The sequence below is a fragment of the Drosophila gunungcola genome, assembly GCF_025200985.1.
Source record: "Drosophila gunungcola strain Sukarami chromosome 2R unlocalized genomic scaffold, Dgunungcola_SK_2 000006F, whole genome shotgun sequence".
Taxonomy (NCBI): domain Eukaryota; kingdom Metazoa; phylum Arthropoda; class Insecta; order Diptera; family Drosophilidae; genus Drosophila; species Drosophila gunungcola.
Window position 1 is genome coordinate 4,652,065 of NW_026453168.1, and position 23,998 is coordinate 4,676,062.

General features: G+C 42.4%; 6 protein-coding genes and 2 non-coding genes across 9 annotated transcripts; 5 read left to right on the forward strand and 3 right to left on the reverse strand.

Moving 5' to 3' along the window:
* Window positions 1-4,725: 4,725 nt before the first annotated feature.
* Window positions 4,726-4,813, reverse strand: LOC128255269 (small nucleolar RNA Me28S-Cm3227). Its single transcript, XR_008267639.1, has one exon. It is a non-coding gene; the product is annotated as a small nucleolar RNA Me28S-Cm3227 (small nucleolar RNA).
* Window positions 4,814-4,974: 161 nt separating this feature from the next.
* Window positions 4,975-5,054, reverse strand: LOC128255270 (small nucleolar RNA Me28S-Cm3227). The gene has a single exon (XR_008267640.1). It is a non-coding gene; the product is annotated as a small nucleolar RNA Me28S-Cm3227 (small nucleolar RNA).
* Window positions 5,055-6,098: 1,044 nt separating this feature from the next.
* Window positions 6,099-7,761, forward strand: LOC128254883 (rRNA N6-adenosine-methyltransferase ZCCHC4). The gene is made up of 3 exons (XM_052984234.1): window positions 6,099-6,560; window positions 6,611-6,799; window positions 6,860-7,761. The coding sequence occupies exons 1-3, from the start codon at window positions 6,166-6,168 to the stop codon at window positions 7,587-7,589; spliced, it is 1,314 nt and encodes a 437-aa protein (XP_052840194.1). The 5' UTR covers window positions 6,099-6,165; the 3' UTR covers window positions 7,590-7,761.
* Window positions 7,731-8,676, reverse strand: LOC128254891 (protein transport protein Sec61 subunit beta). Its single transcript, XM_052984244.1, has 3 exons — window positions 8,516-8,676; window positions 8,248-8,459; window positions 7,731-8,173 (listed from the first exon to the last, which is right to left on the reverse strand). Exons 1-3 carry the CDS (start codon window positions 8,516-8,518, stop codon window positions 8,086-8,088), a joined length of 303 nt encoding a protein of 100 aa, XP_052840204.1. The 5' UTR covers window positions 8,519-8,676; the 3' UTR covers window positions 7,731-8,085.
* Window positions 8,677-9,372: 696 nt separating this feature from the next.
* Window positions 9,373-21,432, forward strand: LOC128254983 (titin). Its single transcript, XM_052984379.1, is given in 17 exon segments — window positions 9,373-9,825; window positions 9,902-10,222; window positions 10,292-10,645; window positions 10,710-10,856; window positions 10,936-11,187; window positions 11,304-14,350; window positions 14,630-16,174; window positions 16,369-16,558; window positions 16,650-16,727; window positions 16,818-17,495; window positions 17,497-17,843; window positions 17,845-18,193; window positions 18,195-18,838; window positions 18,840-19,476; window positions 19,479-20,728; window positions 20,794-20,968; window positions 21,016-21,432. Coding segments are annotated over 17 exon segments (10,296 nt in total). The 5' UTR covers window positions 9,373-9,776; the 3' UTR covers window positions 21,249-21,432.
* Window positions 21,433-21,672: 240 nt separating this feature from the next.
* On the forward strand, window positions 21,673-22,521 carry LOC128254887 (uncharacterized). The gene is made up of 2 exons (XM_052984238.1): window positions 21,673-21,886; window positions 21,950-22,521. Exons 1-2 carry the CDS (start codon window positions 21,847-21,849, stop codon window positions 22,435-22,437), a joined length of 528 nt encoding a protein of 175 aa, XP_052840198.1. The 5' UTR covers window positions 21,673-21,846; the 3' UTR covers window positions 22,438-22,521.
* Window positions 22,486-23,136, forward strand: LOC128254888 (uncharacterized). The gene is made up of 2 exons (XM_052984239.1): window positions 22,486-22,576; window positions 22,631-23,136. The coding sequence occupies exons 1-2, from the start codon at window positions 22,573-22,575 to the stop codon at window positions 23,134-23,136; spliced, it is 510 nt and encodes a 169-aa protein (XP_052840199.1). The 5' UTR covers window positions 22,486-22,572.
* Window positions 23,137-23,248: 112 nt separating this feature from the next.
* Window positions 23,249-23,990, forward strand: LOC128254889 (uncharacterized). Of its 2 annotated transcripts, none has more exons than XM_052984241.1 (2): window positions 23,249-23,389; window positions 23,452-23,988. In XM_052984241.1, the coding sequence occupies exons 1-2, from the start codon at window positions 23,368-23,370 to the stop codon at window positions 23,910-23,912; spliced, it is 483 nt and encodes a 160-aa protein (XP_052840201.1). In that variant the 5' UTR covers window positions 23,249-23,367; the 3' UTR covers window positions 23,913-23,988. The 2 variants fall into 2 exon arrangements, with proteins under 2 accessions (XP_052840201.1, XP_052840202.1); XM_052984242.1 differs by having other exon boundaries at window positions 23,255-23,389; window positions 23,458-23,990.
* The last annotated feature ends 8 nt before the right edge of the window (window positions 23,991-23,998 follow it).

Genomic DNA, 23,998 nt, shown 5'->3' on the forward strand with positions numbered 1-23,998 from the left:
TTTTGATTTGGTTATGTTGCTAAATTTAATTCTTGCTTAGCCGTCGCACTCACACTCTCTGATTAAATTTACCCCACGACACTTACGTGATTTCAATGCGTAATTTATGCCAATAAGCCCATAGCCGAGCCGAGGCCATATGGACTGGCCAAAACCCAAAACCCGTGGTTTGACAAACTTTTAATTAGTTTAGTGTCACTCGAAAGGGCCGCCTCGCTTTGAATTTGTAGGGTATTTGTTTTTGAAGAGGTGCCAAGTAGCAAACACACTCGGGGATTCAGAGATTTTGAGATCCAGAGATTGCGAGATCACAGAGATAACCGCCCTCACGTGTTAATGTCTGTTTGCTCGCCTCAAAATGGTTGAATGCCATGTGCGTCGTGTGTTTCCCTCTGGCTTAGATTCTAATCGGGCTCCGTTGCCTTGGCCACACTTGTCACCCATCCACAGAGATCTGTTCCTTGGTCCTTTGGTCCATTAGTTTTGCGACCCCCTTGAAACCTGCGAGTTCTCTCCCCTGTCCCCAATTTTGCCATCCAATTAACTTGATGTCGTCGCCGTTCTTGCGTTGCGAGGTGAAAAGTTGCAGCCAAATCAAATGTGCCAAAGCATGGAGAAGTCGCGTGACTGTCAACAAAGCGAAATCTCTGCCAGTGTAAAGTCCTGGCAAAAAACGGCAAAAGTTTGCCTTTGAATACTCTTAGCAGGACACGGAATGTGGCAAGTGGGCGCTCAAATACCACAAGGGGAATCATCAAAGGATTTACCTTTTAAATGCGTTATTTCACATGGGTAACCCAGATTTACAGATTCAACACTTTAAAATCTTAATAGTTAATACTACAGCCTTTTCCTATTAATTAGTGTACTAGTCTTTGAATAATAAATTAATGAATATGCATGCTCTAAAATCTCTTGGACTTATTATAATTTAACCCAAACGCAATGCAATTTCCATCAGAACTTAGGCTAACCACCCTGGAATCCTAATTATCCTACAAATAGGGCATACGACTTTCTATATTTTGCGGAAATAAATACTTCTCCCTCATTTCTTTTACGTTTATTTGTTCTTCTGGCTCTTTGGCGTTCGTTTGCTGGCTTTCAGCCCAATTTAATAGTTTTTCGATTTGTTGAAAAGCGAATGCCAAAGCACAGAAAATAAATTGTCACTGAAATGCCGGCCAACTTGAGCAGCTGGCTCGCTCCTTGCCAGTTAACCGCAAAAACCAGGGCCAGAGGGCCATAAGACAGAGTCCAGAACCAAGACAGGCAGAAAGTCAAAGTTTCCTGCAGGATCCACTCGGAGCGGAGCGGCGACAGACTCCTTGGCCTTATCTTTATCAGTTTCGGGAGTGAAAAAGCGCAGCGATGTCCTTGTCGTCACATATCGAGTGCAAAAAGTTCGACGACTTGGCAGCGTACGACGACGACACCCAGTACTTCCTGCCAGCCTTTAGCAAACCACGAGAAACACTATGAGAAACATCAATAAAATTGTTCAAAAGTTTTGTAACCATAAAGCATTAAAGTTCAAGATATGACTTTACGTACGTATGAAAAGTTTCAAAGTTTTCATACAAATTTTGTATATTCTTAAATCATGTAGTTGCAGAGATTAATCATTATTATATTTAAATTAACTTACAATAATAATTGATTTCATTTCATTCGAAAAAACACCATGTTTTTTATAGTTTTGGTAAATATCACAACAATTTATATTTATATATATATATTAATATAATATCTATATTAAAATAAGCATTCATTTTTTTCATTGTATTGCAAATAAATTATAAAAATTATTAATTGAACGTTGTTTTTTCTAGTGCATTGTTTTTTTGCTGAAGTCTCAAGTGAAGTTGTAAATAACTTTAGTTTGAATGGGAAATGGAAAATTCTCAATTGAATTTATTGCGTTTTGATTGCACACCCCCCTTTTACCCGAGATAATTATCAACTTAAAAAACCAACTAACTGTCATTTAAAATGCCCCATAAAATCGCATAAAAGCGCATAAAGTGCAACGCACACATCGTCGTTGCTGTAGTCGTTACTTGTTGTAAATATAGTACGCTCATGCTCAACATGCACTCAATGAATGAAATGTGTGCACAATGTTGAAAATAGTTGACACCGCCCCTCGTTCCTCCTGAAATGGGGCGTTCCATCTTATTGCTCATGTTGTAGTTGCTCATACGGATGGCAGGGCATGAGGCAGGGCAAAATAAATATTGTTCAAATTCTAGCCGAAAAGAAATGCGTTAATTTGTAACTTATTTATAAACGAAATTAAGGTACTTTAACAGAGAACTAAAGTTATGCCACAGCGATAGTTTTTAAAATTGTGTACGTTTTTCTGCAATGAAATACTTGACATATCAGAGATCCTGTTGTGCTGGTGAAAAGAAAAGAGTGGTATGCATTTCATTCTGCTCTATTTCAAAATGATTTAAATGTGCAATGGATTATGGTTTACATACAGACAAAACATATAAACAAATAAAAATATTACCCGCGTAAATTTGTATTACATTTTATAGCAACGAGCTCTTGCTACAAATCACAGAAACGTTGCCACCTCTCAAAAAAAAAAAACGCTTCAATTTAAGTACGCCAGATGGCGTAACACAAAATGCTCACGCCAGGCAATTGATGGCGCCAAAAATGGTTAACCACTTTCTTTTGGTAACCTATTTTTCACTCATTCCTAAAGTATCCTCTTCAAAAAGTACTTGGAAATTGCTTCTACTCTATTACCTATTTAGATACCCATTTTGCACGATTGTATATCGTCACAAATATAAATAAATCTAAGCCAAAAACCCTAGGTTGCTAAATAAACACATTTTAATTTAGATACTTTTATAGCTTTTATTTAACAAATTTATTTAAATTTGGTTGGTTGTAACACATTTGACAGCCTGAAAAAAGAGTACAATACCAAATTAGTTAATATATTCAAGAAAGCCAAAGATTTGTTATTTTAAGTTACTGATCAATTGGGGAAATGACATTTAAACAGCATGGTGTTGCTCAGTTTAAATTACGGACATTATTTTCATCATTTCAAACAATTATAAAAGTATTTCTAAATGTAATTAATTACCTTTCCATTTGATCAAATAGTCCAAAGAATTACAGATTATAAGCCCACGTTTAGAAGCGATTAATGCCAAATATTAATGTTTTCGAAGCTGAAACAAAAATAAAAAATTAATTAGTTTTGTTAATATATATTGAGAATAATAAAATGCTTTATTATTAATTGATCAGTTGGGGAAAGAAGACATAATAAGTCAGCATGGTTTCTTTTCTTTGTAAAAATTCCACGGACGGAAAATTTCATCATTTAAAAATAGTTATGAAATAAAAAAGGGTATTCACCTTATACAGCTAGCAATGCTTCGAAATTAGCCAGAAAGAAGAGCTGTAATTAAAAAAGTTGTTTTTAGTTATACGTCTAAAAAATTTGAACATTACATTTTATTTGTAAAGCGTTTGTTTTCAGACAGGGAAAGTGAACAGCACGGTTGTTTTAGGGTTCTACTCAGAAGAGGGAATCCTGAGATAGGATAATATCATCAGAGCAAACGCTTTTCAATTTAAATTAAATCAAAACAAAAAATTTTTATCAAAACAAAGTTTATGCTTACCTTTTAGTTGCACACTAATCCAGAAGGTTTTAATACGGAATTTGAACTGCAGCACAACATTATCTAAAATAATTGAAAATGTGTTTTAATTTGATTTCATTAAATGTCAGAAAAAGTTGTGTTAAATAGCTTAATCAGCTTCAAAAAGTTTGTAACATGTTTGTTTCTAATGAACTATACTAGAAGTAACATCATAGAACCATTTAAAAATTCAATGTTATATATTGACCTACCTTTACTGATGGTATGAGCACGACGATAAACAGTCATTCAACAACATCAAACAGAATATTCTATAAAAAAGAAAAGAGTTCGTTGTAGTCATAATTTGATATTAATTTTTTCTAACAATAATCTGCTCGAGTTGTAATGGATCAGTAATATTTCTCCGCATTTTCTTCTCAGTAGAACGAAAGTTAATAGATAAAAGGTATTCATCATCTAAACTCTTGCAGCAGATTGAAAAACTAGACATAAATCTCACCTTTTTGGTTTAATAGAGTCAATTCAGCATTGATTTCCAAAGGCCTTGTCTAAACTGCAAAAGAGAAATAAATTAGCAAATCCAACTACAAAAACATATTTTTAAAATTTAAATTAGGTTCAGTTGCAAAAATTGCAGCCATTTAGTTTTAATCACAGAAGTCGTACGGTAATTATATTCATCACTAAAAAAAATGTACAAAAAGCAAATACACATTTCCTTACCTTTTCTGAAACCTATAGGTAGGTGTGCTTCTCTCAGTTTTCTAACCATCAGGAATATTTCTAAAAATAAAAGAATATTTAAAATTAAAAAAAAAACCAAAACAAAGCAACTTATTATTGATCAAAAAGATAATCAGTTACTATAAAATAGCAGCCTTGGGTTTTTATATCACGAAAATCAAACGGTAATTTCTTGTCATCAATTAAATTTCATTTTTGATAAATTTATTTGAAATTTAACTTACCACATGATGAAGGAATTTTAGTTTGAACGTTCACGAGTTTCCAGCAAGATGCTAAAAATAATAAAAAATTTAGGTTAGGTTTTCATCGCCATTTTCTTTTAAATTTAATTTGAACTTGTAAGGTTTCAGAATCCTTTTGGTTTAATTTTAAGTTGTGAATCAACAGCACTTTGTTCAGATTAAACTTATCATCAGGAAAATAATTTGAATATATATTTACATAACACTTAAATTACCTTAATCACACTTTTCCAGACTGATCCATAAAAATGGCGGCTTTTTAAAATGGAGGGGCTAAAAATAAGAAAAATACTGGGGGTTAATATCATCATAAAGATTTTAATCATTAGTAAATTAAATAAGTTCTCAGAATCCTTTTGGTTTAATTTTAAGTTGTAAATCAACAGCACTTTGTTCAGATTGAACTTATCATCAGAAAAAGGAAAAACAATTCATAAAGTTAGAGCAAGGGGATTACATACCTATGGAGGGCAATGCCGGCCCTCTCTCTCTCTCTCTCTCTGGCCACGTGTTTTTATACATCTAGAACAAAGAAAATTAAGGTTAATTTTCCGCCTTGCACATTGCATTTTAAATGCACTCTAATTAATTTTTTTGGTTTATCAGTTGGCCGTTCTTATTCTTTCTACAGGAAGAGTGCCAAATCTTGCGACCTGGCACTCGACTCTTCGGAAATAGAACATTCATCAAGAAACCAAAAACAGAAAACACAAAAATATATTTTTCTTACTTTTGATCCATTAATTGCGCTTGCATCCGACTGGTTTATTAACTTTTCTTTGCTTTAAAAAATAGTAACTGTACATGGCTATGCCCTGACGTCATCGTTTTTACTTTCTTCTTTTTTTTCACTCCGCGACAGCGCCGAAAATTTTTTAAAAGAAATTCTGAGCGATTGGTCGTTGCTTTTATAGATTTTTTTGCTTTTTAGAGTGGCCAAGAGGAGTAAAGTAAAGTAAACCAAATTATCGGTGATATCGATGTTTGGAGGGGGTCATCGATGTTATCCATCTCTAACGCGTTTTGACTCATTTTACATTGAAAGGGTCACCCCGAAAGATATCCAATTACTTAACACTGGTTCCACTCCATTTCAAGCACATCCTCTCTTAAAATGTTTAGTTTCAGCATAATGCACTGATTAATTTTTAATTCTAAAAAATTATGGAATTATATTAAGTCAAAAAATTATTTATTTATGAAATTTAAACTTGATTACATCCCTAGTAATAAAGTAAATATTTTGTATCTTTGATTCGAACCATTGTACCTTTGTACATAAAGAATTTATAAATATTGGAAGCGTAGTTATAGCTATTTAAACGTTGCGGCGTTTTTTTTTTCTTATTTAACATTTAAAAAAATTCTTTAAAAATGGTTTTTATAATATAATAAATAAATTGTTTGTTTTTATTTGGGTGTTCGGTGCTAGTGCTATTCAAGTTTTCACTCTATAGAAAGAGCACTGTAATTTTCTTCTTCTTACGCGATTTGTTTATGGTTCGACTTTGACGAAAAAAACGTTTTGCAAAATGATTGAAAATAAAGGCGGTAAACTTCTGCTCGAAATGGAGGAGGATGACGCTGATCCCGGCGATCAGCATCCCCGCTGCGACCATGGACCCACGGTGTTATTTTACCGGGAATCCCAGCTTCCCGGGCAGGGATACTACGCCTGCTCAGCTCACCGGGACTCAAAACTTTGCAATTTTCAACTGCCAGCGGATCAGTGGAAGGGTCATAGCTCGGGAAACTCAGTTCCTGAAAGGGACTATCCCTCTTCATCCGGGAAACCACTGAAGCCCGCTGCTCCTGATCCCACATTAACCCTTACCGCGCTTTCCCAGGATAAAGTCAATGCCCAGTATTTCTTCGATGAAGCTGCTCTCAACTTCTTGGCGAATCAGTGTAAGAATATAGGAGCCAGGTAGGGAAGTCTATTGATTTTCTTTCAATCCTTAATTTACCTTTAATTAGCAAGGTAATCTGCTTGGGCGCACCACGTTTACATTTCCACCTCCGCCAAAAACTGCAAAGTTTTCTTCTGGACCTCGATGAGAGATTTGCCGCTTATCTAGGACCAGAAGAGTTCTGCCTCTACAACATGTGCAATAATCACTTTTTCTACAACCGCAAGCCCTTTGAACAGTTCCTGGAGGCTACCAGGTAGTATTCATATTCACCCATAAGTATTGGTAACCCTTACGATGGTATTCGAACTTCCAGTGCGGACCAACTGCTGATAGTAACAGATCCCCCCTTTGGATGTCGCACTGAACTGATTTCCCACACCCTGCGCAGCCTAAGAAAACTCCACAACAAAATCAACCAGTTGCCCTCCACTCCACTGTCCATATTCTTTATATTCCCCTACTATTCTGCTAATCACATCAAGCAGGAAATGCCGGAGATGGAAATGTGCGACTACAGGATAAACTACACCAACCACCTGAGATACACGAATGTGGGCAAGCAAAGTCGGTTTTGTGGATCACCCGTGAGGATGTTCACCAATGTGCCTCTGAGATTGCTTCACCTGCCCGAGGAGGAGGGCTATAAGTACTGCCAAAAGTGTGATTTACACACGGCCAAGGAGAACATTCACTGCAATCGCTGCGGGATATGCGCCTCGCTGAATGGCCAGTTATATAGGCACTGTGAGTCCTGCGATGTCTGCGTGAAACCCAACTATGTGCACTGCAAAAATTGCAGGAGATGCACTCAAAGAGAGGGACACAACTGCTCCTTTTACCAAACCAAACAACACTGCTGGCTGTGCGGAGTACAAGGACACATTGAAACCAATTGCCTTAAATTCCGGAAAAGAAAGTTAATGCACACCAACGGATGTTTATTGTGCGGCAAAAAAAATCACCGGGAACGTAGATGCACTCACCGCAAAAAATACTTCAGGGAGTTTCACTTTATGAATGACACAACCATCCAGTGTCTTTAGTACATCGACTTTTTTACAGCACTTTTAAAACAAATTTATTGTTTTATACAAAATGTATTTGTGTTTAGCACTTGTTGAATAGATTTATACACACCACCAAGTCCATTGTAACACGCCCACCTCCAAGCACAAACCAAAACATTTGTATAATACAAAATTTATTTGTTCTTAACACTTTTCGTTGAATGTCTTACAAATTTTGAATTGCAACGGCTGCGCGTGGAATTTCAGATGCACATGACCACGATAAATTGTGGAATGGACTCCCAGCCCAGCGAGCGGTTGGGAAAAATACGATAAATTTTGAAAATATGCATTACGTTTAAACACGTCTTTAACTTAGGCTTAGGTATAATTAATTTCATGCGGAAAACACACCAATGCCTCAACAAGCGGAATGGATCTCTTGTTATCTTGCCGCGAAAGAAATGGTGACGTCGACAGTGCTCACGTTCGTTGAGGTGAAAGTATTTTATTGGCTATTGAATTGAATGGCTTAAGAACGATTGTATTTGCCCCAGATGTGCAGCATGAAGACGGATGCGATGAAGAGCAGCGACATGACCAGCACGGGCACGGGTCCACTAGGGGATTTCGGAAGAGTAAAGGGTGTCATAAGTGAGGCTCTTTAATAATGTTAGGGTGTAGCAGTACTTACACCTTGATACCGGGCGAGTCGTCCGTGTAGAAGCGCCACATGCCACCTGTTCCAGCTCCGCCGGGTGCACGGCTCCGGGCCGCCGTGGTGCTGGTGGTGGTCTTGCGCTGCTTCAGGGTGCTGCCGCCTCCGGATCCGGCGCTACGTGGCGCCGATAATTTGCTGGGCGAGCGCGATCCGCTGCCCACGGACGTCGAACTTGCAGGAGCGGGCTGTGAATGCGTTTGTAATTAGTCGGGGCCACTAATTGCTCCACAGTTTAACTCACCATTTTGGGCTATTTGTTTTTCTGGACCGACCGATCTGGAAAATGTGAACAGGCGAAGTGGAATCTGAATCTTGTGAACTGACGTGCTCGCCTCGGCTTCGTGTGGCTTCGTCTTTTTTCGTTCCACGTCACTTTGGTGGTGGGCACCGCGAACGATAGGCCGTGTGTCAGGGCTGTCAACTATCGCGGATTAGACAGCTGGGGATGGAAGAGAATTGACAGGCTCAACTATCGGTTCAATTGTTATTAATTAATTATTGAAAATTATATACTTGTAATATATTTATGTTTTTGTAATTGACAAAGACATATCTTGTCTTTGTTTAAAGCAATTGAAAATCTTATGGTACACGTGCTTGTAATTTTACACGTGCTTGTAATTTTACATCTTGTGTTATATTTATGCATTAATTTATTAAACTTATATATTCAGACAGGCGAAAAGCCGCCTAAGGACCAAATTCCGCTTCAGCGTCTTTTTCTTCCATATATATATAATAAAACTCAAAAATAATTATTATTTCTGAGCAAAAACAATAAAATTCTAAAAATAATAATTATTTGTGATTTTGTTGAATATCGCTTATATGATTACGGTCCCTGGTATAAACAATTATGGTTCTAATTTTTGATTTTCTTCATTGAGCAACTTGGTACAACAATGGTAAGGTAAAGTATTGTCATTCTATATAAGGAAAATGTTTTAATATTATTATGTTTAATTATTATATGAAGATAATAATTATTAAAGCCGACATATACATTTTAAAGCCAGAAAATAAAAGCTAAACTCGATTGATCGATAGCCAACGATTGCAACCGTGTTATTGTGGTATTATTAGAATTTTCTGCCGGGCAAGCGCAATTAACTTGGCGCTCATCAAACAATTATTAACTTAGTTATTAGTAATCTACAGTAATTAATTGATGGGACTTTGTAAATATTGCACCAGGGACTGAAAAAAACCGGTGCACTGCTTAAAAACGGGCACACCGAAGCGCGGGCTCTATACACGCTTTGGCATTTTTGCACCTCGGCATTACGTTCACTTTAATTGCAGCGGCATCATTTTTGCTTGATTTCGAAGAGTTTTTTTTTTGTGAAAAAGAGAAATAAGTGTTTGGCTTGGTGCGTCTTATGGGTATATGCCCGGTCCGCTGAACCACCCCATAAGTTTTGTCACAGTTCGCGGAGTCTATTTGATGAACCGAGTGGCATCTGAGAATTCGCAAATCGGCCGACGCACATGAAAAGTGTATCATGGAGGACATAGAATATCTGGACGAGTACAAAGACTTGGTGCTGCCAGGTGAGTATCCCTCCAGCAATGCTATAAATACGCATTAAATATGTGTGAAGTGACTGTGTAATTTGTGTGATTTCAGGGATGAAAACGGGAGCTCCGCCAGCTTCCTCGTCCGGCATCTCCCGTCCGCGTCGCATTTCGTCAGACTCGAGCAACTCGTCGTCGATCGATGCGGACATCTTTCAGAAGCTCTTCCACGGCAAGTACGACGATGACGATCTGCTTAACGAGGGTTCTAGCTCCAGGTCCAAGGACCGGCGTCGTCGATCCCCAACCCCATACTCCTCCAGTGACGAGTCTAACGATGCCCTGGAAGCCCTGTTCAGCCGGAAGAGCAGCAAGTCGAAGCCAAACAAGCGACGCGAACGCTACTCGTCCTTCGATTCGGTGGACGATTTGGGTGGGTATCCTTAATGCTCCGTAAATCAATCCAATTCCACGAAATAAATGACGTTATACCCAACCCTAGGCGAAGCCCTGATGCGTCCCTCGCAAAGGTTGACTGTACCCAAGCCCAGTACTTCCCAGGCAAGTGGCAGAAAGTCCCACGGTGAAGCCCCACACAGGAGCGGCAGCAATAGCAGCAGCAGCCACATTGGCAAGTCAACCGGCAGCAAAACATTGCCAGCTCCTACAAGCAAACCTGCTGCTAGTCCTGCTCTAAGTGCTAAGAACCAAAATTCCGGCCCATCAGCATCTAAACCGTCGGGCTCTGTAAATGGCAGAGGCCTGTCACCCGCCAAAAGCAAGACAGTGACCATAATAAAGGCCCAAAAGACTGATCTAACGCCTTCGCAGCACGAACCCAAAACTGATCCTTTGAGTAAGCTTTGCTTTGAGTTACACCATAGCCATTTTGGTGCCTAACCCTTTTGTAATGCCCACAGCTTTGGGGGACTACTATGAGGATTCAGACAGCGATTCGTCGTACGAATACGAATCTGACTTCTACGGTGATCAGGACTCAGAGGACGAGGACGCCGAACCGGTCATCGACATATCAACGGACACGAGCAGGACCACTTCGGTGGCGGGTAAGTCAGCGCTATTAACTAGTTGATACTGCCAACCCTCTGATAATATTCATAATATGTAAACACACAAACCGTGTAGACACCGTGACACCTGTTGTTTCCGACGACGAGGGCCAGGAGCCGCAGAGTAAGGAGAATGAGCTTCCTGACAATGATCAGGAGTCGGTACTGAACGGTGTCAATGAGCGCCTGCAGTCGTACTTGAATAATCTCAGTTGCGCCGAGGCGCCGCCAATCTATAAGAAACAGAGTAGTGCTAGGAAATCCCGCTCCAACGAAAAGAAACCCTCTTCCTCCGAACAGGTTAAGCATGCTAATGAGCGACCAGCGGGTAAGTGTGCACCGATGGCCATTGGGGCGTCCATTTCTCGACCATGAGCGCCCCCGTGAACCCCTAACTCTGCCAAGCCCTTACATTTGTAACTTTTTCTGCTTTTTGTTTCGCAGCCAGTGACAAAGAGGAGGCAGAGGAAAAGGAGCGGGAGCTGGTGCCACCGGAGGCCAGCAGTAGTGCCAAATCCTCGGCCTGTAAGGTCAGCGGCAGTCGCAAGCTAAGTGCCGTAGATGAGAGCGTCACGCTCGAGGCGCTGGAGCGTATGAGCCTCGACCTGGCCGAACAAATCTTGGAAATCGATGTTGAGCGCTCTAACGAGTACGAAAAACGCTCCGGCTCCAAAACGCGTAGCAGATCCAGATCCAATATCCCTACGGATTCTGGCCCGACCTCTAGCCTGACCAAGAGCCACGTGCGAAAGCTCACCTACTCCAGCGAACGGTTGGAAAACTGTGAGCCCTCAGGAAGCAAGCTGCGGCGGTCAAAGAGCGAATCCTTTCCAAAGCAAGGACGCGGCCGGGGACAAAAGCATCGTAAAAGTCGAGCTGCAACCACTGAGGAAAAGCTGCAGAATGCGTGTGAAGGGGAGCAAGACTCTGTCAAAAGAAAACGTGGAAGGCCCCGCAAAAAGGTTCCAAATGCGGAGAACTCAAAAGCTGAAACTAGCAAAAATACCGGCGAAAACTTGGAGCAGGATTCTGTTTTAGTAAAAACGAGTGAAGCAGTAGCGGAAAAGCAGACTGTAAGTCTGGAAGAGCAGAAGGCATTTGAACAGGATGAACAAAATGGAGAGTTAGATAAAGCCAAAGAGTTAACAGGAATTGACAATATATCCCAGAATGATACCATTATGACTTCTTGTGCCCACGAACCGGATCTCAAAAGTGCTCCGGACAGGGATGTGCAGCTGGATGAAGAGTCTGCACGAAATCTCGAAAAGGAAGCGCTTCCTTTACTGGACACATCAACGGAGTCGTTTGATACCGCAGAGGACTACAGTAAAATAAACATTGATAAGGAATTAATTCCAGGAACCGAAGAAACTCAAAAAGATTCAACCGCCCAAGCATTTGCGCAACCCAATTTCGATGAAATTAAGGAACTGGCTAAAATACAAAATGCAATTGAAGCTATTGATGAAATCGGATTACCGGATGTGCTCGCCAATGCAAATGTGGAGGCAATTGAGGCAAAAGGCAATATTCTTGAGGAAAGCGATTCACAGCTGGCTGAGGACATTAAGTTGGCTGAAGAGATCTTGGCCGCTGAAGTGGGTAAAAGACCTGAAGTAACTGAGGAATCAGTGACAGGACAAGGTGAACAAAACCCTGTAATTGAAATTGTCAAGGAGCTGGAGCAGGAAACTATTCAAGAGGTCGTGGCAGCTAAAGAGCACAGTCAGCCTGAAGAAATAGCTCCTTTAGATATTGAACCATGTCCAGTTGAAAAACCGTCACAAGTTGGAGAAGTTCTTCTTCAGCATGAGTCTGTTGCTTCTACCGAAGAAGAGCCACCGGCTGAAGAGCAGTCTCTTGATAAAGAGCTGTCTCCTGCCAAAGAGCAGACGTCTGCACAAGAGGTTAAATCTGCTGCGGAAGAGCAGGATCAAGCACCTGCAGAAGAGTCCTTGTCATGTTCCGAAGTTCCTACTAGCCTAGTAACACCAACCAAGAAACGAAATCATTTTTCGCCAGCCAACACGCCCAGTAAATCCAAAGAGCTCGAATCTAAGGAATCTTCAGTTTCCAAAAGAGCTTTAAGGTCCGATAAACAAACTCCTATTAAGCTGAGGGAAAGTCGCTCCCAGCGGCCGCTTAAGACAGAACTTACGCAACTTATGGATGAGACATCGAGGCGTTGTAGTCCGAGACTAGGAAGATCTCCGGCGGAAAGCCAGTCCTCCCAAGAACGCTCGACGGTGGAAAAAAAAGTGATCTCTTCCAAGTTGGCCGACGAAAAGTTATTTACAGATAACAATGCTTTAGAAGGCGAACCGTTACCAGCTGATACTAAAACTAAGGATTTTAAAGATACTCAACTAACTGAAGGTGCTCCAGTTGAAGATGCTTCCAAATTGACAAAACAATCGAGCTCCAGTGAGACTGAAATGAAAAAGGTTATGGGTAGGGGAAGGCCATCGAAGTCAAAAAAATCCCGAAAGAGTCGTGGAGCAGATACGAATAAAGCTACTCCCGATTTGAACGAAGAGCTTCCTTCTACTTCAAAGTGTGCTGAAGAATTGCCAACCTCAAGCGAGTCAGAGCTTAAAGACGCGAAGGAGGAAAACCTCTTACCTCCAGACCCACCAGTAAATGATAGCAAATCGCTTTCGGAAGACAAACCGAATCCAGCTGATAGTGATGCAAAGGATATAAAGGATACTAAAATAACTGAAGGCAAACCGTGTTCAGCTGTTACTGAATCTATGGATTTAAAGAATACCAAAATAACTGAATGTGCTGCAGTTGAAGATGCTTCCAAATTGACAAAACAATCGAGCTCCAGTGAGACTGAATTGAAAAAGGTGATGGGTAGGCCACGGAAGTCGAAAAAATTCCGAAGGACTCGTGTAGCAGAAAAAAATCAAGCTACTGCCGACTTGAACGATGAAATTCCAGCTTCTTCAAAGTGTGCTGAAGAATTTTCAACCTCAAGCGAGTCGGAGCAGAAAGATGAGAGTGAGAAAAATGACTCAGCGCATGTTGAGGAAAAACCTTTTACTCCCAAAAAATTCCGTAGAGCGTTAAAAGAAAAAGAAAAACTCGAAAGCAAAATCCCCACACACCACCTAGCTGAGCCCGATCAGAATCCTGCCACGACAAGTAGCAGTGAAACTGAGGTGAAGTTAGAAACTCAGCAAAGTGATTCTGTCAACAATAAAGAGGAGCGAGCCTCTGGCAGGTTGAGTCGTAGAGACAAGGCAATCTTAGATGCAGCCAAACCCCAAGAATCGTCTTCTGCCAAATCTCATTCTTCCAGTGCAAGAGTTCTTTCAAAGGAAAAGCCTTCCAAAAAGGATCGAACTGAAGATCAGTCAGATACTAGCCAAGTCGCCAAGGAAAAAATAGAAAAAGAGAAGGAAAATATTAGTAAAGAAAATCTGAAAGCGTCACCCAACCAAATGACAGTTGCAATCAAAGAGAATCTGACTCTGAGAAAAATTTGACAGTTGACAAAAAGCAAGTCACTAGATTGGATACAATAGGAGCCTTTGAGTTAAGTGACAATAAAGATTTGGAATCTGAGGATAATCTTTATACGACAAGCAGCAGGAAAACTGAGTTGATGCCAGAAACTCCGCAGAGTGATTCTGTTAACAATAAAAAGGCTCGAACCTCTGGCAGATTGAGTCGCAGGGACAAGGCAATTATTGATGCGTCCAAATCTCCAAAGCACGAACCTCCTTCAGCTAAATCAGAGACTGCATTGGATATAGTGAAATCTGTTGAGTCCAGTGCGGATCCAGAACCAATTCCAAGAGAACCTGTCTCAGGATTCAGCGAAAATCAAGGATTCTACGGAAAAACAAAGGAGTGATAATAAAAACGCCAAAGAGAACGTCATTGAATCCGATAAAGAAGTGTGTTCAGTGTTAAACACGGAAGCAGTTAAACCCGCAGCTGCAGAAAAGGACTCAGACACAATTGCAAACGACTCGTCACAGAATTCAGCTAAGTCCAAGGTTTCCAGGCAATTAAATAGGAGCAGGAGTAAGATAGATGATAAGAAACCCAAAGAGAACATTTCTAAAGAGGCGGGCTCACACTTAATTACAGAAACAGTTTCAACTACATCATCCGTGGAAAAGGATTTTGTAAATTTGGAAGACAAACCTCAAGTCTCTGGAATAGAAAGTAAAAGAATCAGAAAACGTAGACAAGCCATAACCGTTGAGGATTCAGAAGATAGTAAACTTACCAAGAATACCGAACTTGACGAAAAAGAAACACCTGATGTTCCTAATTCTTGTGAGAAAGATCCCTCAACAGTAATATTTACATCCCAACCTAGTTATTCTAAATTGAAAATACCAACGAAAACTTACCTAGCGAGTAAAAGAAACAAAGCACCGTCCCAGCCGACTTCTGAGACTTTGGAAATTGTTCAAAAACCAACCGAATCTGAACCAACCAACCAATCTGAAGTTAAATCTACCAGTAATAAAGGAAACTCAACCGGTACAGCACCTGAACAATCTACCACCAGCAGTTTGGAATCGATTTCAGAGCATTTGATTCCAGCCGAAACATCAGAAAATTCGGAGACCACTCCCACGACTAGCATTTCGCCTGCAATAAGTGATCAAACCAAAAATGCCCGCGTTATAACTAAAGGATCTTCGAAATCCAATCGTAACGTTCCCAAGGAAGCTGGAAAACCGGACAACAATTCAGAGAAAAGTCAAAAATCCTTTGCCAAATCTCTGACCTTAACAAACCAAAGAAAACTTGATACTACCTCAATATCCTGCCGCAAGCTTCGCGTTTTGATAAAGAGAACTCCCACTTCCAACTGGCCCAAAAGCACAAAGAAATCATCCGTCTTAAAAACTCCAACCAAAATGAAGCGTTTCAAAAAAATTCTTGAAAGCACAGAAAAAACTCCATCTCCAGAGAAATGTGATATTGATCCGTCATGTTCCTCAGTTAGCACTCAGGCTGAGTCAAATCCTGATCCAGTTTTGGTTGCGGCTTCTGTTTCGGAGTCTGACTCCATTTCTGAACCCCAGCAAATCCTAAATGAAGAAGTTCCCAAGGGATCCCCTAAGAAATCTGCTGACGTTACTGAGAGTGAACCAAAGGAGATCTTAGAATCAGATCAGGAGAAAGTATCTAAAGACGAAGAAACTTGTGCCGAAGTTGATAAAACTATCACAAAATGTTCTTCCAAGGACGCCTTAACAATCGAGGGAACCGATAGTGTCTCTGATGTTCAGGAATCAAAGGATGAGACATCGAAATCTAATTCAATAACTATGCGACTCTAGAGGACAGCATATTAAAAGAGGCAGAAACAAAGGACGAAACGCCAAAAGAGCAAAGCCCAAAAGAGGATACACCTGAAGAGGAACCTATTTGATGAAGAAAACCCAAGTGAACAAAAGCCAGATGAGGAATCATTGAATGAGGAATCAGTTCCCAAAGCTGAGTCCTCTAATGAGAAGGAACCTGAACAAAGCCTCCCACCAAAAAAATAACTAATGTAGAATCAGTTGTATCTGAGCCTGAAACTGAAGAACCCGCTCACAGCCCAATCCCAGACTCTGCGGAAACAACTAGTGTCACGGACGAACCCGAGGCCAGCACGTCGTCAAGCATGGTGAAGCGCAGCTTGCGCAAGCGGGAAGCGGATACCTCCCAACCAGATGGTTAATAGCTTGCCCAATATTTTCATTTTACCTTTGTATTCCTACAGGAGCATATCTAATATATACTTTTGTTTTTATTTGTATCCTTTAGAAGCGGCCAAACGAAAGCAACAACAACAACAACAGCGGGAGAAGTCGGCCATTGACAAACAGGAACCTGCAAAATCAGGTGAGCAATGACTATATTATTTTTGGTTATTATAATCTTTGGAAAATTTTAAAATTAATATTATGTAAAACCTATTTACTTTAACTTCAGCTCGCCGTCGTAATGTATTGGATGAAGAAGAGCGTCCTGCGTTTAAACGCTCAAAAATGGAACCAGAGGCGAAGCCCAATGAGAAGCGCCAATTCATCTCTATTATAGGTAATGAAACCATAATGTCGTCCACGACAGCGCCCTTAAAAGAAGCCAAAAGCGAGCCGCCCATGGCTTCATCAGCTGTAAAGAAGTCGGCAGTAAAGGCGTCAAAACAATCGTTGGTCACAAAGCATATCATCATAGCACCACCTGCCAAGAAGCTGTTGAACCCAGGGAGTCCAACTCCGGCGACCAAGAAACCTATGGTGCAGACACTGCTGAGTTCCACTCTCAGTCTGCACAAGCCACTGTCGGCAGAGGATAGTTCTTCTACGCCCACGAGAAAAGTACTGAACAAGTCGGAAACAGAAAAAGACAAGGCTAGCGATCAGGCAATCCTTAGCAGTACCTCCTCCGTTGTGGTCACGAAGAAGTCCTTGCCAGATGCTAAGAAAACTGAATCTCTCAAGGAGGATGGATCGTCGGCTGCTCTAAGAAAGGTTAACATATCTGTTTCCGTGGTGCCTTCGAAGGAAACAGCAGCAGAAACATCGAAAACTCCTGCTCCCACTCCTGAAACATCACCCATTTTGCCTCGAAAGGACACAGCTGGAGGCGCAGAAGATGGCCAGAAAATCTGAGACCAATAAGAAAGTGGAGGTCAATAAGAAGGATGTGGTCATCAAGAAAGTGGAGGGCAACAAAAAAGCGGAGGCCAACAAGAAAGCGGGTGCCAATAAGAAAGTGGATGCTATTAAGAAAGTGGAGGTCAACAAGAAGGACGAGGTCATTAAGAAAGTGGAGGTCATAAAGAAAGTCGAGGCCAATAAAAAAGTGGAGCCCAAAAAAAAAGTGGAGCAAAAGAAAAAGACAACATCACAAGCCACTCTAAATGAAACCCTAGAGTTAGAGGAAACCGCTGAAACAGCAAAGAAATTAGTTTCTTCAGATGTGACTGGACGAAAACCACTTCCACAATCGGAGGCTCCAAAAAAAACCCGAAAGCAGAAAGTCGGAGGGATCATTAACAGAACTTAATCCCCGCAAAGCTGCGCCTCAAGTCAACCGATCCAAGAAAATCGAGGCCAGAAAATCAGAGGGAGCTGCTCTAGCTTCGGTTGCCCGGAAACCGCTTCCTCAAGTAGAAGTCCCCAAAAAAACCGAAACGCCGAGTTCGGAAGATGCTTCTGGAGATGTTGTCGGGGATGTTGCCAAGACAGTCGAAGCTGAGGTAATCGAAACATGGGTAGGCGGACGCGTGGCAGCCAAAAAAAACCAAACAGGAGCAGCGCAAGTCAAGAGGCAAGCCTGGGCTACCCGATACTGCTTCTGACTCAAGGGATTCCTCTCGCGAAGACAGTGCGCGTAAGCCCCGACTGGATAGACAAGATGAAAATGTGACAGTGACCCAACGCAAGTTTGCCCTCGGCAAGTCGGTTCACATGACTCGAGCTGCCAGCAGCAATAGATCATTGGCTGCCACTCCAACGCCCGCGTTTGGAAGGCAGCGCAATGCTTCTAAAGAGCGCTTTGAACCTGTTGCAGACCAGCAGAGACCGCAGCCTCTGACCCAGAGCTCACATGGCGGACGAAAACGGCGCATGCCACTCGCTTTAAAAAGAAAGGCGGAGGAACCTGCGGAAGCCACAGAAGTCGTTGATCCCAAGCGACCCAGGGAGTTGCAGGAGGAGGATCTGCAACGGCAAGAAGATCCTGCCCAGGAGACAGCGACCGTGGCCTTCCCAGTGAAAATAACAGCTGCTTTGGCCGATCCTTTGGCGGTTCCTTCTGCAGTTAAAGTGGCTCCACCAAATCCTAAGCTACGCAAAGTTCGCGTGAAAATCAATCGGCGAACCGTCAACAAATGGCTACAGGAGACACGAGAGAAAAAGAGCCGCGAGAAAGAAGCTGCCGCTGTCTCTGAGATAATACCACCACCTCCACCTGCACCACAACCGGAAGTGACCTCGGAAACGGATTCAGCGGCAGAGTCAATGTCCGAGTCGATGTTGCCACCACAGACAGAGCCGGTGGCTATACTCGAGGCAGTGCCCGAATTCCCAGCCTGCACCTAATCCTCCAGCTCCAGACCCAGAATTGCCAGTAAGAAAAAGCCCAACTCAGCTCGCTCCCCAATCAGCTCATGTTCCATCGGCAGCTCCTGCTCTCCTTGCCCCCTCTGCCGAAGCCCCGCCGGTAATCCTGCCAGCCAAGGCAACCGTGAAGACAGCTATATATCCACTACCAGAACCACATCTTCCCGACAATCCAACAATGCCGACCAGTGCGCAGAAGTTGGCCAACCAGCGAAGGGTGCAGATGTTTCACGTCAAGTCAATGCCACTTCCAGTGCCAATTCCGGAGGTGAAGTCGGAGCCAGAAGATGATCCTCCGGAGGCAATGGAGGAAGATCCCCTTGCGGTATTGCCCATCGATGGTGCTGCGCCAGTAGCACGTCAGCCACCGGCAGTGATTGAGAACATTGGCCCTCAACTCATCCAAATCGACAACTTGGGAGCTTCTGGTTCCTCTGGCCCGAGTGCCTCTCATTCAATTCCATCGGCCAGTGCCCCCAGCAGTAATCCCAATGCCATTGGCCAAACCAAGATGTTCTCCTTCTCTACCCAAAGCGCTATAAGCGTTCCTACGACGACGTGGGTCTGGACTTCTGCTGCCCAAATCTGGACGGACCGATGCGGGCCATTGACTTCACGCGTTTGCATTCGACGGCTGAGGTGCCGGTGCTGGAGGTGCCGCAATTCCTGGTCATCACCACCAAGTTCATCTCCAAGACGGATAAGAATATGCCGAGCAAGGTGCGGGCTAAGTTGGAATTGCTGGGCAGAACTAAGAACCATGAATCCAGGGAGCCAATTTTTTCGACTTCCGATCCGGCTTCTGGAGAAGATGCTCCCGTTAGCGCTCTTGTTGGTACTGTTACCTCAGCGCCTAATTCGATCATCCCGAGTCTGCCTTCTGCCGGTCCTGTTGACTTGGCCCTGCCTCCGCCTGCTGTCCCACCGACTGCAGCTTCCTGCAGCATTCCCATTGCTCCCTCCATCGCCACTCCTGCAGTAGTTGCGTCTCCAGCCGTCTTGGATTCCCTGACCAAACAGTTGCCACGTGGCACCACGCTGACCAAGAAGGTTCTGCCACCAGGGGCAGCCATCCCGCCAACAGCCAGCTCCTCGATGGTGGCCAGTCTGCCGCCGTCCCTCATCCAGTTGCCACCGATCTGTCCAACGGACAAGCAGCGCGTGGAGCTGCAGACACGGGTGCAGGTGTTTGACATGGTGCTCCAGGTACTCAGCCGGCGAGTAGCCACCTTGACTGTGGCCGAGAGACAGCGCACCATCGAGGAGATCGTGAGGACCAGCTCGGTGATGGCCATCGACGTGGATGTGGGCACCAAGCTGTTGGAGAACTACGTGCGTTATTTGAACAAGGCCACCAACACGACAACGCCGTTGCCGCCGGTCCGGTACAACGCGGTTGTCACGCCGACGACTTCTGTCGTCGCTGCGCCAGCAAATCCCTCGAATTCAGTCGCCGCTAGCAGCTCGATGCTTTCCACCCCGGACTCCGCCACGCCCACCCAGGCAACCAAGAAGTCCGTGCAGCATGTTCAGCAGCGCAGTTCCCTCCCCGCCAGCATTCCCCTTTTCGATGCCGAGAAGAACATCATTGGCTTCCAGTGTCCCACCCGGAAAGCAAAAGGCGTCACACCAACTGCAGGGCACAGGCCTTCTCCCGCTGCCACCAGCACTCCGCTGGGCGCCTCCACGTCCTCAGCAGCAGCAGCGGCTGCTAAGGTGCCGCCACGAAGCTCGCTGGGAGCCAGGAAAATTTCTGGAGAAAATCCAAGCCAGGTAGCTATATTTGACAAACAACCAACTAGATTGCATATTTATGAACCATTCGTTTACTCCTACAGATTGTCAACTTGAATACAACAGTCTCAATGTCCATGCCAGCACCAAAAGTAGCCAAAAAGAGGACAGCTCCTGGACCAATACTGCCGATTAATCCCCCGTCAGCAGTGGAGAAACCAGTGCTCTGCAAGAAGAAGATCACGCCGGTGAGGACAATCACTCAACCAATGCTACGCGGCCACCAGCTACGCGATCACCGGCTACGCGAGCTCCTGCTGCGCGAGCTCCGGCCAAACCCAAAGCAACTCCAGGAACAGCTCCAGGTGTAGCTCCCGTTGCCGATTCTCTGGGCCCCGCCGGAATGAGTCTCAGCAGCACCACCAATCCGAATGTGTTTATCATCAACCAGGCCTCGCAGCCGGAGGAAAGCATTCTGCCCGACTCAAACAATACCGTGGCGCCCATGGAGACGGAGATCAAGGGCGAACTGGACGACTCTTCGGAGGTTATTATCTAGTGGGGCAAAGACTATAATCCAGTTGGAAAGTATTCTAAGTTACTTTAACACAGTTAATTAAGCAGAGTTAATTATTTCGTTGAACGCAAAAACAGAATTGTGTAATTCTATATGAAGAATTTGTTAAACCTTTCACACCATCCGGTAATTTTTCGGAAAATAAATGGATTAATACTGTAATCAATTTTTGTTTTTAACTGTGTATAGGTGTATATTTTAAAAATAACATATTATATATGAATTATTTTCTTACAGAATAGAGTAAACAATTTAAATGCTTGGTTATAAACAACTACATATAAATACATTTTTTTTTAAAGAAAAAAGCGTTGAGAAGGGTCGAAAAAATTGTGTATTTTTGTAGACGCTCTTTTTAATAAAATAAAAATCCAATAAATATACAAAAAGTCAATTACACCGTCTTGCAATTTTTTTTTGAAAGCCATAACTAAATTCATGTTAAACGCAACGCCTTAAAAGCTCTAGTCCCAAACGTTTGAGTTTGTGGCGAAATGGCAAAGCTCTTATGAAATGAACAAATTGTGTATAAAAGAAGTTTAGGGGAAGAACCATTTTCATTAATTACAAGGCATCCGAAATGACAACAACTACCGAAGAAGTTATTAACACACCCAACAGTAAGTTTAAAAGAGTGTTTTGCATTAAATACCAACATATAAGATACCATTATTTATTTGCAGGTGCATATCCCGACTTGGAAAAACGATTGGAGACGTATATGCGAAGGGTTTTCTGTCTCAAAGAAATCGAAACAACGAACGAGTATGATCCAAAGGAAGTGGAATATTTCGGCGTTCTTAGCCTAACAGATGTTCGAGCTCCTCGGCGAAAGTTGTGGTACATGTACTATGCAACAACGGAGCAGTTGGATCGAACTGTGGACCGGATCCATCGTAAATATGGCCAAAGGAACATGTACGAGCTGTTCAGAAAGCCGGTGTATTCTGGGGCCGGAATGCGATCCCGAGTTAAGAACCACTTTGGAGGACTGAGGTGGTATGTTAAGGGAAATGTTTTGGAAGCTCCTCCCGACAGCTCCTACAATGATGAGAAGGTGGTAAACACAATCGCTGATTTGTATCGGGCCGAAAGGAGAAAATACTATGATTATCTATTATATAGAAACAATCTATATACGACATGGACCTACCAACATCTCAATGCTTAACAATGTAAGCTTCTATTGATCACTCTTTAAGACTTCTTTCTACTAAGCTATAAATACAAGACTGCGAATAAATGCTAAACAGTATTCTGTAAAAGTTCGTTTGGTTAGGAAGTGACAATAACCGCAAGTTTATCAATGGGTAAAGCCTATGATTCATCAAAGATTTAAAAAGATTGTAGTTGTTTTGTTTTAGCTGGGAACACACAAGTACCAAATTTTAACGATAAATTGGAGAAGTACTGTCGACGTCTATTTTATATTGATCCTGTTGCAGAACCCACTCCGCTGGATTCTTCTGCGATTGAGCACTTTGGAGTCCTTAGTGTTAGAGTTCCCCAGGCCCCAGACCGAAAACTTTGGTACATTTATTATTGCTCGCATCCGGATATTTCTGATGTGGTGGATAAGGTACGCCAGAAATTTGGCAGGAAGAATGTGTATGAAATATATCAGAAACCCACATTCAGCGGAGTGGGCTTATGTCGGATCGTAAAAGATTATTTCTCCCAATTGAAGTGGATCAGTAGAGGAAACCTTTTGGAAGCCCCTTTAAATACTTATTATAATGATGAGAGGGTGGTGAAATCAGTTTCCGAACTGCACGAAAAGGAGCAAAGAAGGCTGTTTGACTATATAATGGTACAGCACGATTGGTTCAAGCGGTGCAATGATCAAAAACCACCCCCACTACGTCATTAAAAACGTAAATAAATAAATTAAAAAAAAAGCTTTTTGCTTCTTGATAGCCAGCAGAGTTGCTTTGAAAAGCTATCTTTTATCAATTGTGAAATTGGAAATCGTAAACAAAACAAAAGCGTTTCATTTACAGAAGAGTTGAAATATTATTGTTTGGCTATTTAAGGCAGAGTGCGTGGATTTTTAGTTTGCATATTAAAGTAAGAAGCTAGAGGTACCTTATTGTAATACAAAATGACAGCCACCGCAGTAGAAGGTAAATAAGCACAACAATATTTATAGTTGGACTTCATTGATGATTAACACCTGCTTTCGCAGAAACAGATTATGATCTGGAGGAGGAAATCGACTCCCATTTGAGGCGCATTTTCTACATCAAACCAAAGGAATCCGCTCCATTAAATCCATACATTGTGGAGTTCTTTGGCGTACTCAGTTTAAAAGATCTGCGGGCTCCAGAGCGAAAGTTGTGGGTGATATACTACTGCAAACAGCCGGAACTGGACAAAACCGTTGATGAGATCCACCAAAAGTACGGCAAGAAAAACATGTTCGACCTGTATCGGACGCCGGTGTTTAGTGGAGCTGCTCTACGGGTCGCGGTGAAGAAGCATTTCTCGGAGCTCAAGTGGTTTACGACTGGCAGTCTGCTGGAGGCACCTCCCAAAAGCCACTTCAACGACGAGCGAGTGGTCAAGACTATAGTGGATCTGCATCACCTTGAACAGCAGAGGCTGTATAACTATGTGATGGGGAAAAGCAAGTGGTTTAGACGATAAAACTAATAGTTCTTAACAAACCTTGTGATCTAGAATTAATCTGATTTCAATAAATATGGCCTTAAAGGTAAATGCTTTCTTAGATC